This window comes from Aethalodelphis obliquidens, unplaced genomic scaffold, assembly GCF_003676395.1.
Source record: "Aethalodelphis obliquidens isolate GAN/ISIS:26980383/991018 unplaced genomic scaffold, ASM367639v1 scaffold97, whole genome shotgun sequence".
Taxonomy (NCBI): domain Eukaryota; kingdom Metazoa; phylum Chordata; class Mammalia; order Artiodactyla; family Delphinidae; genus Aethalodelphis; species Aethalodelphis obliquidens.
Genome location: NW_020838041.1, coordinates 3,115,089 through 3,126,197, shown reverse-complemented (window position 1 = coordinate 3,126,197; position 11,109 = coordinate 3,115,089). Strand labels below are relative to the sequence as shown.

At 64.0% G+C, this 11,109-nt stretch overlaps 1 protein-coding gene across 5 annotated transcripts; it reads left to right on the top strand.

Moving 5' to 3' along the window:
• Nucleotides 1-463: 463 nt before the first annotated feature.
• Nucleotides 464-11,075, top strand: PTPN7 (protein tyrosine phosphatase non-receptor type 7). Of its 5 annotated transcripts, none has more exons than XM_027096077.1 (11): nt 478-1,389; nt 2,186-2,530; nt 2,935-3,118; nt 3,408-3,489; nt 4,632-4,996; nt 5,839-5,976; nt 6,282-6,392; nt 7,031-7,188; nt 8,499-8,612; nt 9,411-9,551; nt 9,711-11,075. In XM_027096077.1, the coding sequence occupies exons 2-10, from the start codon at nt 2,472-2,474 to the stop codon at nt 9,502-9,504; spliced, it is 1,305 nt and encodes a 434-aa protein (XP_026951878.1). In that variant the 5' UTR covers nt 478-1,389; nt 2,186-2,471; the 3' UTR covers nt 9,505-9,551; nt 9,711-11,075. The 5 variants fall into 5 exon arrangements, with proteins under 5 accessions (XP_026951879.1, XP_026951878.1, XP_026951876.1 ...); XM_027096075.1 differs by having other exon boundaries at nt 483-1,389; nt 3,405-3,489; XM_027096079.1 differs by having other exon boundaries at nt 772-1,389; nt 3,405-3,489; nt 4,632-4,708.
• The last annotated feature ends 34 nt before the right edge of the window (nt 11,076-11,109 follow it).

The window sequence follows — 11,109 nt, the reverse complement described above, 5'->3', positions numbered from 1 at the left end:
CTCCTCCCCACGCCTGCGGTACCCTAGCTTCCTGTTCTCGATAACAATCAACAGCTTGCCCCAGAGTGGGTGGCCCTCTTTCCAATCCCCTCCTGCCCCCCTTTTGATCCCCAGGCCCCCGCCATCCACTAGTGGAAACACGGGTGGGGTTGAGGGCCAGTTGAGGTGGAGGTCACACCCCACAGGTCCACCCAGGCTCCTGCCCCCTCCTCCCCGTCTGGGCACCAGAGCCGAGTGCTTCCTCAGCTCTGGACCTCCCGAGCCCCAGAGGGCCATCCTGTTCTCCACCTGGAGGCCAGCCCTTCCCCAGCGCCCCCTCCTGCGTGCCCACCCCCGGGCCTGTTGTACGTCATGCGTTTTTGCTGTCACCCTTTGATGGATGGCTGAATCAGAGAAGTGGGTGGAAGGGGAAGGATGGGATTGTGGGCGCCGGGAGCAGAGGGTGTGGGGACTGTTTCAAGGTGACAGGAGCCGAGCAGGGAGCCAACAGGAGGCCCGCTGGTGAGGCAGAGGTGGGCCATTGGGGTCTTGGACTTGGGCACCCCCCTTCCAGGCCCAGGCTTCAGGCGCCCCAGCGGCAAAGAAGACACAGGGGGGCTCCCCTGGTGTGAGAGCCAGAGGCTGTCCGCTCTCCATGGGTCTCTGAGTAGACGTCAGGGCTCTGGGAGGAGGCCTGGGGGGGCCTGGGGACGGGAAAAGCCCCGAGACCCTCCTACCCTCCAAGCTGTCTTCACTACCGACTCCCAGGGCAGCTGGCCTGGCTCAGGCCAGAGGCGGCTGGGTGCCGGGGTGCGGCTCAGGGCCTGGGATGACCCTTGAGCCTGGCCCCTTGGGAAGCAAGAACTCCTGCCTCCCCTTGTCCCACCCAGTCTGTGCCCACTTCTGTTTGTGCCTGGCATGATTCCCGCGGCTTGAAGGGGCGAGGGCTTCCAGGCGAGGTTCCGAGGCAGAAGCAAAGAAGTGGAAATCAGTCTCCAGCCGAGGTCCGTGGGAGCCGGAGTACCCGGGCCTCTGCGGGGCAGCCTGGAGCTAGGCTCGGCTCGGCGCTGCCCCACGAGCAGGCGGAGGCTGGATGCGCCCAGGACCCGGAGGAGATGCCCTGGAGGAGGGGGCCGGGTGGTCAAGAACGGCCCAGCACCTCGGCCATTCCCAGCGAGCAGGGCCGGGCCCGTGGCAAAGGTGCCAGGACAGGCCAGCGGCCCCCACAGGGGCAGAGGCGGGAGGCCGCCGACCCCTGGTGGTGGCAGCAGGCAGCTGGGGCGTGCGTGGGTGGCAGCGAGGAGGGGCGGAGGGAGGAAGCTGGCTTCCTGAAGCCTTCTCAGCCCTCAAAGACAGACCAACAGACAGACAGACAGCTGGCGAGAGGCGCTGGGGGACACAGCTGCTTCAGTACGTACCTGGGCGGGCCGGGGAGGAGCCCCGCGGGCCAGGGCTGTGGGAACCTGGGGAGACACGGGAGGGCGTCTGGGGGGGCATGAGCAGGAGGGTGCCCGGGGCCACGGCGCCCGGCTGGGGCGCGGGTGCTGACCCCCTGATGTCCCCAAGGGCCGGGCAGGGCCCCCAAGGGAGAGAAGAGGCAGACGAGGCCCTCCTGCTGCGAGAGCCTCTCTGCCCGCTCGGCCCCTGCGGGCGCGGTGACCCCACAGCCCCTCCCGGACTCGGAAGCTGGGACTCTGTTCTGGAAGATGGGGACCGTACCCCAGGGGAGGGCCCCCCACCACCTCTGCGCCCCCTCTTGTGCCCCCAGCTGTTGCCTCCCCATGTGCGCTGTCGCTCAAGGGCTTGGTGAGGCCATTTCCTGTGACGGTTACCGACCGAGGCGGGCTGGGGGGGGGGATGGGCAGAGGAGGAAGGAAACACCCCCAGCCTCCGTCCTTGGACAGAGACCCCAGGAGCCAGGACACCCCTGGGGCTGGAAGCGGCAGCAGCCTGCGCGCCCGGGGCCCTGGCGGCTCCAAGGCTGCAGGAGGCCTCCACCTTCCCGTCCAGAGGAGGCCCCCGTACACCCAGGAAGGGTGTGTGTGAGCCTTTCCTCCATCCAGAACCGCTGTGTTCCCCCCTCGCCCTCCCTGACCTGGCCTCCAGCGTGGGGCTGGGGCAGCACCCCGCCCCGCCCCGCCCCCCGATTCCTTCCTATCTTCACCCACAGTCTCTACCCTTCATCTTGCCCTCACTCTAAACACAGGCTGCCGCCTCCTGGGTGCCCCTGCAGAGATCCTGGTCTTCCCAGGGTGAAAACACCGCCACTTCCTGGGGAACGGAAGACACCCCAGTGAAAACAGAGGTGCCAGAGAGCAGAAAGCCGGCCTGGGCCTGGGAGCCTCCTCTGGCCGGCCCGGCAGCCCAGAGGTCAAAGGTCATGGCCCAGTGAGCCTCCCCTGGACCCAGCCCCCCCGCCCGAGCATGGTCCAGGCCCGCGGGGGGGCACTCCAGAGCACAGCCACCGGCCACCCCTTCCCCTGAGGGCAGCCATGACCCAGCTTCCACCTGACCAGGCGCCAGCCAAGAAGCACGTGCGCCTGCAGGAGAGGTAAGACCTTTTCCGGGAGGGGCTTCCCTCCTGCGGGACCCTCCCCACCTCTCCAGGAGAAGGAAACCAGATGTGCTCATTTGCATGTCATTTGCATGCCTTTTACCTGTCTGGGGCACAAGCTCTGCGTCAGCCTCGCACCTGCGCCCCAAGCCCCAGGTGGGGTTGAGCACCCCTGGAGGGGGCCGGGGCCTCCAGGCCTGGATGCTGGTCAGAGCTTTAGGGGCCGGGCCGGGAACGGGAAGTGGGGGCACCAGCTCTGGCCGACAAGGGGCGGAGGTGCACAGGGCCCGGGGCCTCTGGGGCAAGGGGAGACAAGAAGCCGCCCCCCAGAGGTGCCCGTAACAATCGTAACCATCAGAGGCCGGCGCGCGTGGGCTCACGGGGCACTGGCTGTGCTGCAGGCGCGGCTCCAATGTGGCTCTGATGCTGGATGTGCGGTCCCTGGGGACCGTGGAGCCCATCTGCTCGGTGCGCACGCCCCAGGAGGTCACCCTGCACTTTCTGCGCACAGCCGGGCGCCCCCTCACCCGCCGGGCCCTGCAACACCAGCCACCCAGCCCCAAGCAGCTGGAAGAGGAATTCTTGGTAAGAACGTGGGGTCCTCTCTGCGTCACTGCCCTTCTGAATCAGGAGAGCCAGCTGGTACCACTCTACCCTGGCCTGCAGGCCTGTCCCCTTTGGGCCCCTGGGAGAGAGAACCCTGGGGTCTCCAGGAAGGAACCCGCCCAGCCTCCCTCCTCTGCCCTCCGCCACATCTAGACCTGCGTCCTGATGCCAGGACGAACAGCTGGGTCCCAGCTCTACTAGGAAAGGTGGAGGGAGAGGAGGCTGGAAGGGGGCTGGCTGTTCACTTGCTCCCTCCCCCCGCCAGAAGATCCCCTCAAACTTTGTCAGCCCTGAAGACCTGGATATTCCTGGCCATGCCTCCAAGGACCGATACAAGACCATCTTGCCAAGTAAGGACTGCGGCAGGGTCCTGGGGCTGGAGGTGTTCAGAAGGTAGAACACAGCCTCAGCCAGGAGAGAGCTGCCGTACGCAGAGGCTCTTCTTCCGGCAGAGGAATGCCCACATCCGGGCCTGGCCGGGGAAGGGGAGCAAGTAACCACAGCCAGGGTGATGCTAGGCCAGCGCTGCTCAGTGTGACCCCAGGAAGCCGGTCTATGGTGTTCTTATCCCCATTTTACAAATGAGGAAACCAGGTCACAGAGAAGTTGTGTAACTTGCTGGAGGTCACACAGCCAGTTGCACCAAACCTCCTTCCTCCTCTTCTTCCCACGTGGGAAAGGGCCCACACAGGTCTGCGGGGGGAGAGGCCCCGTCAGGACGGCTCCCCGAGAGGGGCCTGGAGGGCCTCAGATGGACGCGGTGAGGAGGCTGCAGATGGCGGTCCCGGGGTCAGCGCCTCCTGTCCTTCAGAGGCAGGCACAGGCCCTCTGAGCACGAGGCCTGGGGACACTCTCCCCTCCCGCTCCGCTCAGAGCACCCTTGTCTGGCCAGGCCACCTCCAGGAACCCCGAGTCTGGAGGCCACAGCCCTCTGCCTGCCTGGGCCAGTCCAGGGGCTGTTAGCACTCAAGGAAGGGGGACTGCCCTGCTCCTGGCCCCGAGGCACCCTCCGTCCAGACCAGCTGGCCCTGGGGAGCCTGCTTCTTCATCCGGCCTGGACTGGAGTTGGAGAAAGGCCCCCTTAGACGGACAGCCAGGCTGACTCGCCCTGGGGGTGGAATGAAGCCTCAGTTCCAGTCCGGCCTCTCAGGAGACAATATCTCTTTTTCCATTTGTATTGCTATGACCCTGTTCTGCGCCTCACTGATCTCCAAACTAGAATGTCGTTCAGTAAAGGCCCTCTCCTCGCTTGTCCATCTTGCCCAGCACCAGCCAGGGAACCTTCCCAGTTACTTCTTTGACCATGGCCCACTGCTGGTCAGGAACATTCGGTGGCTCCCTTCTGCGTGCATATGAAATAATGCCATAGGTATCGGCCACCTGCTATTCGCAGGTGCCGTGACAAGCACAGGACTCCTCTCTCTGGCCCTGCGTGAGTTTGCTTCGCTGGTCACCTTTTGACCTGTGGCCTCTGCTGATTTTTACTTCCTAGACCCCCAGAGCCGCGTCTGTCTGGGTCGGGGGCAGAGCCGGGAGGACGGAGATTATATCAACGCCAACTACATCCGGGTGAGTCGCCGGCGGAGAAGTGGGGGGGCTGTGTCCAGAGAACCCCCAGGACACCACCTAGCACGGCTGGTGGTTGGGGCACCTGGTGTCCCAGCTCCGAACCACGGCTGCCACAGCCCTTCCGAGCCAAGCCGGCGCAAACAGGCCAGGACGACAGGCAGGAGCGCAGAGCAGACGTCAGACGCCGGAAGGAAGACCCCGGTCTCCTGGGCGCACCCCGTCCCGCCGCCCCTGCCAGCCTCACAGCGCGGAGGGCGGCTCGGGCCAGGCCCAGCCTGCGGCTCCCAGGTCTGCACGGAAGGTGCAGCGCCAGCTGGGGGCGCTCGGCAGGCTCCCTCCCCTCTGGCCTTCGCTGCTCCAGGCAGCCCCTCCTTCGTGGAGACGGCTTCAGTCGAGGAGCCAGGAGGCGGGGAGGCCAGCTGGGCTCCATCCCCAGCGTCAGCCTGCAGGGGTGGGAGGCGGCAGGTGCAGACTGCGCCCTCTAGCGGCTCAGAGTGGGTGGGACCGCGGCCGGGTGCCCCGGTGAACAGCCCGCAGCCCGGGGCCGCCTGTGGGGGGAAACGCGGCCCGGTGATGGGGAGTCTGGGGAGTCTGGATTTCACCGTCCCTTGAGGAGCAGGAAGCTGAGGATCCTGAAAGGGAGAGAAAAGGCTGGCAGGAGTGTGCTACGCCTCGCTGCTAAATGCACGAAGTAGCACCGAGGGAAGCATCCGCTCGATAACTACTGAACTGTTTCTTGCCTTTTGCGCTAGTATTCAATAGAGAGCAGCAGGGGAGGAAGGGGACAGTCACAGAGGCCCTGAAAGATGCTAGACTCAACCCAACACACTTCGTAGAGTTTGGTCTGCACCACGTGCTGCTGGATGGCCATTACTGCCCGTTTACAGACCAGAAGCTGGGAAACTCGCTCCCGGCTGCACGGGCAGTGAGCAGAACAGGGGTTGGAACCCGGATCTTCTCACTCAGAGCCCGTGTCGTGTCCACCATGTGGCGTCTGGTGTGTGTGTCTGTGACGTGTGTGTCCGGGCTGCACGGTCCCTGGCTGCAGCCTGAGCCCGGCACCTGCAGGTCTGGCCGCCCCAGGGCCCTGGCCTCACCGCCCACCCTTCCCCGGCCTCCTCCGCCTTCAGGGATACGGTGGGAAGGACAAGGCCTACATCGCCACCCAGGGCCCTATGCCCAACACCGTGTCAGACTTCTGGGAGATGGTGTGGCAGGAGGAGACGTCCCTCATCGTCATGCTGACACAGCTCCGAGAGGGCAAGGAGGTAGGAGGCTGAGGTGCAGTCCCTGGCGAACCCAGACGGACAGGCTGCACCCACGTCTGCAGCACACCCCTGCTGGGGCAGCTTCGGGCAGGGGCCTCCCCTGGGAGCTGAGGACACCTGTCAGTTCCTGAGACACTTGGCAGGGAGGCCAGCCCCAGCCAGAGGCGGGGGGGGGGGGGGGGACACTTTATCTGCAGGTGTCAAATTCAGGACAGCCCAGGGTGGAAATGCCGCAGGTGGTGTGGGGGGGGGGTCCCTGCTCCCATCTCTGCCCTGGCCTCTGACTCCCAGCTCCCTCCCCCCAGAAGTGTGTCCACTACTGGCCCACGGAGGAGGGGACCTACGGGCCCTTCCGCATCCAGGTCCAGGACGTGAGAGAGCGCCCGGAGTTCGCCGTGAGGCAGCTCACCATCCAGGTACCGCTCTCTGGTCCGCAGGGAAGTCGGGCCACCCTCACTCTCTGGAACTTCCCTGGGAGGCACAGGTTTACTCAGGGAAACCTGCTTGAACCCACATGTAAAGAGCTGCTTGGGACCAGAAGAAGAGGGATGTGGGTGCCGCCCTCAGGGAGCCTCTAGTCCAGTAGGGCAGCGCCAACGATCCATGTGGGAACCGCCAGGAAGGCCCAGCGGTCTGTGCCAAGCGCCCAGAGGAGGGAGCGGGGTCCTGGAGTCACTGCTGGAGGAACCGCGGGCCGTTTGACAAGATGCTTAATAACTTGTAAAAGGGCCTAAAAACGCATCTCTTATTGTGTAGCGTCTTCTGCTCTCCAAAGCGTTTCTCTATCCTCCGAGCATCATGGTCCCATTTTCAAGGTGAGGAGAGTGAGGTCAAGGGACTCACCCAAAGTCACGTGCTGGCTGGAGGCAGAGCCAGGACTGGAACCTGGGTCTTTCCGCCCTCCCCAGAGGTGTCCCAGGAGGGAGCGGTGGAGCAAAGTGAACGGGACCAGGCTGGCGTCTTCTGCTCGGGCTCCCTCCAGCCCCAGCACCAGGGAAGGGGACGGGCGATGCCCTCATCCTGTGCCCTGCTCTCATGCCTTGTCCCCACCCAGCACCAGGAAGAGCGCCGGTCAGTGAAGCACATCCTCTTCTCGGCCTGGCCTGACCACCAGACCCCAGAGTCGGCTGGGCCCCTGCTGCGCCTGGTGGCCGAGGTGGAGGACAGCCCAGAGACAGCTGCCAACACTGGGCCCATCGTGGTCCACTGCAGGTATGTGCCCCCTCCCCCGAAGCCCTTCCTCCCCGCTGGGCCCCTCCTGGGAAGGAGTTTAAGCAGAGCTGGCCCAGGTCTTACTTGGACAGGAAACTCTAGGTCATTCAGCAAGTGCTCTGTCCTTCCCTCTGGCTGCACAACCTGGACGTGTGGGCTGGACACCCAGGCACAGTCCAGAGAGGCAGCTCCCAGTCTGCTGAGGCAGGAGACGAACATGATCCCCGCTGTCAGGAAGCGCATTTATTCACTCATGAATGTTTACTGAAAACCTGGTATTGCCAGGCACAGTGTTAGATGAGACAGCTGTGAACAAGACGGTTTGGTTTCTGCCAAGTTTTATGGTCTGGTGGGAAAGACAGCCAACGAAACGAACAGGACGCAGCATGAGGACATAATGGGGAGTGGGGGGGGGCGGGCACAGAACGAAGTCGCCCAGCCCAGACTTTGGCCAGAGAACATCTTCCGGGAGCAATGACCTCTAAGCCAGGCTAAGACCTGAAAGGTGGATTAGCCAAGCGAAGGTGTTGGGGGTGGGCGGGGAAGCCTGCCAGGCAGATGGAGCAGCACGTGCAAAGGCCCAGGGGTGCAGTTTAGAAACTGACACGATGCTGGGAGCAGAGTCAGCGAGTAGGGGCCGGAGTCACATGGGAAGGAGGCAAGGACGAAAAAGCCTGGAAGATAAGTGACGAGGGGCCTCAAGGGACTGGCTCGGAAAACTGGATTTGCCAGTTACAAAGAACACTTAGGCCATGGGGTAAGAAGTGGAGTGATGCAGGAGACAGACTTAAAATAAGGAAGGCGTTCGGGATGCACATGCTAACTAGAACACAGCGGCCAAAAGCACAGGCAGAGGGGCTGGGAAACCCCTCCCGCAGGTGCACCCAGACGCAGTGCTGGGAGGTCCGGGGCTCACAGGGGAAGACTTCCTGAAGAAGGGAGGAAGTTAAGGGCAGGACAGAGCAGAAGGGACAGGACTGTGGGCAGGACCGAGGCGGGCAAGGGGGCCGGGTGCCAGCAGCTGTGAGGACGCGGCGTGGTTAGGGAAGGACGTTCCGCGGGGTCATCCAGCCCAGCATAGGCACCGTCAGCAGGAAGTTGCTGCCCCCCACCGACCAGGAGGGAGCGCCTCAAAACGCCCACAGGGACCCGAGGGCGACCCGGACAGGCTTTAGGGGGAGGCCAGCGAGGGATGCAGACGCCCCCGTGGCCACCCCGCGACCCGTGGAGGCCTCCCTATTTCCCTTCTGTTCCCCACCCACCCGGCCCCCTGTGACCTCCCCGCCCCCTCCCTGGACCCCTGGACCCAGCGCAGGGATCGGCCGGACTGGCTGCTTCATCGCCACCCGCATTGGCTGCCAACAGCTGAAGGCCCTAGGGGAAGTGGACATTCTGGGCATCGTGTGCCAGCTGCGGCTGGACAGGTGGGTCTGCGGACTGAGCGGGGCCCTTCACCACCAGGCACTTCCTGTGCGAGAGGAAGGGGCCCCTTTCGCTCCAAGAGCTGTTCTTTTGCAGCTCACACCCTGGCGAGAATCTCTATCTAGAATTTTAGCTCTCTGGCGGGGGGCGGGGCGGGGGGCAGAGGTGGGGCGCCTAGAGGTAAATAGGCCACCCTGTGGATTTACCCAAGCTTTCAACCTCTTCTGTTTCTTGTCTCTGTTTTTCCAAATTCCCTACTCAGGGGAAAGGTGGGGGGAAAGAGTACGGTTGGTTCTAGAAACTAGGTGGCCATAGGCGATGCACAGAAGCTCACTGGATTTGGAGAGAGAGGACCAGGGTGCATCTCACCGAGCTGTCACTGTGCTTCCCTGGGTCCCCATTTCTTTATCTAGAGAGAGACAATGGCCCTTTCCCCAGAGAGCTGCTGTAAGGAATGAGTTAACTGATGTGAAAGTATTTGGGGAACACGAGCACCTACTACACACATATATAGAATTATTACTTCTAAGATTACCGGGAAGAGGAAGTCTTGGGGTCAGGAATGTTCCTGGCCCAGCCTGGGGACTCAGGGGCTGGTTCTTCCCCAGGAGCTGAAGGGTCAGAGAAGACGCCTGCCCGCATGGGGCCCCTCCTACCCCCACCGCGGGCTGGGGAGGGTGCAGCGGGAGGGGTCCGCTGCAGAGAGGACGCACCTGGAAGGAGGAGCCCGACAGGCCTTCGGGAAGCTCAGGCTCTCCCCTCTGGACCGCCATTCACGGCCTGTGCACCTCTCCCCGCAGGGGGGGCATGATCCAGACCGCGGAGCAGTATGAGTTCCTGCACCACACCTTGGCCTTGTATGCCGCCCAGCTGCCAGAGGAGCCCAGCCCCTGACCCTGGCACCCTCCCCCGCGCAGGGCCGCCTCCCTGGGCCTGGGAAGGTGGGTTTGGGAGAGTGGGCCTTGTGACCTGGGGAACCCCCTGAGTGGGCATGGGAACAGGGTGCCCCTCGGGGTGTGTCTGGGGTCACAGGAAGCTGGACGGTGAGGACAGGGCTAGACACTGTCCTTCAGCACTGCCCACTCCCCTGCTCCCTGCAGAGGCCCCCCATGTCCCTCCGAGCTTAAAGCTGGCGGCTGACCTCTACAAGAGCTGGGAAAGAGGCCCGGGCATCCTGGTCCCTGCAACGCCGCGTGGGCCTCAGTCTCCTCCTCGGACATGGACATCAGGTGCTTTACTGCCACCGGGGGAGAACCACCAGAGGAGCACCTAGAAGCCACTCCAGCTGCACCCCCTTCCTGGGGCTGGCGAGAGAGTGACCCCAAGATCGCCCCCCACCCTGGCCCAGCCCGAGCACAGGCCGATGACCTGAGCTGGGAAAAGCCTGGTGCTACCTGGGCCAAGTCCTCAGCATCCTAGCAGGGCCTCTTCACCCACATCCGTGAGGCTGGACACCCCCCAAAGAGAGCAGGGACCAGACTGCCCCTGTGCCCACACGAGTGTCCGGGGAGCAGGCTATGGAGCTAACCTGGTGGGACAGTTGAACTCTCTAGAAGAGGGAAAGTGTGTGGACCCCTTGGAGGCCCAGACGGCTGCCCCTGCCTCCGTAGCTGCCGGCCACCCACCCCAGCTACTCTCCAGGGAGGCCCAGCATCCTCTGCCTGCCTTCGGACCCCAGAAGGGACCCCGAGTACCCAGGGAGGACACAAGAGACGAGCATGGGGCCGAGGGCGCTACCTGACTTTAGACAAGCAGCCCCGCCATGGCCGCCTCCCTGCAGAGCACACCTGGACGGCTGGCTGTTGCCATGAGCGACCCGGGTTAAAGCACCTACGTGGACCCAGGGGCTCAGGCTGAACCCGGACCCCCCATAGTCTACCCCGGAGAGCTAACTCCCCTCCGCCCCTCACAACCACACGATGTCCAGGGCCCCCCAGCTCTATGTCAGGGCTGACCACCACACCCCAGGGAGGCGTCCGAATCCTTCATCCTTGAATCCGAGATGGGCTGCCCATGGGGGGAAGGCAGGCACCATCCTTCCAGGTGTTTGGCCCCTGGGGGCTGCCTTTGCCGGGGCCAGTTCTCCAAGGAACCCCCCAAGGAGCTGGGTCCCGGAGAACAGCTGGCCTTCCCCTCAGACAGCGCTTCTGGAAAACATGCAGCGTTGGAACCGAGGGTGACTTCCTAATGCTTCTGCTGGTCTCCTCCTTCCTCACCGCCTGGGAATGGGCTCACACCCTCCTGAAGCTTTCCTGCCCTATGAGAGGCACTCCCGGGGCCCGTGGCGCTGGGTGCTGGGCCGTCAGGCGCCTGGTCCTCCCTCAGCTCAGACCCCACAGGAGGAAAGCCACCACACAGGTGGCAGGCTCCCCTCCCTGGGTGCTGTTACCCCAACCCCGTCCCAGAGCTTGAGGACAGGCTCTGAAGAGTGACCAGGTGGGAAAATAAAGACTTCGCGGATGACTGAGTCATTCCTTCTGTCCCTCTTCCTCTCAGGCC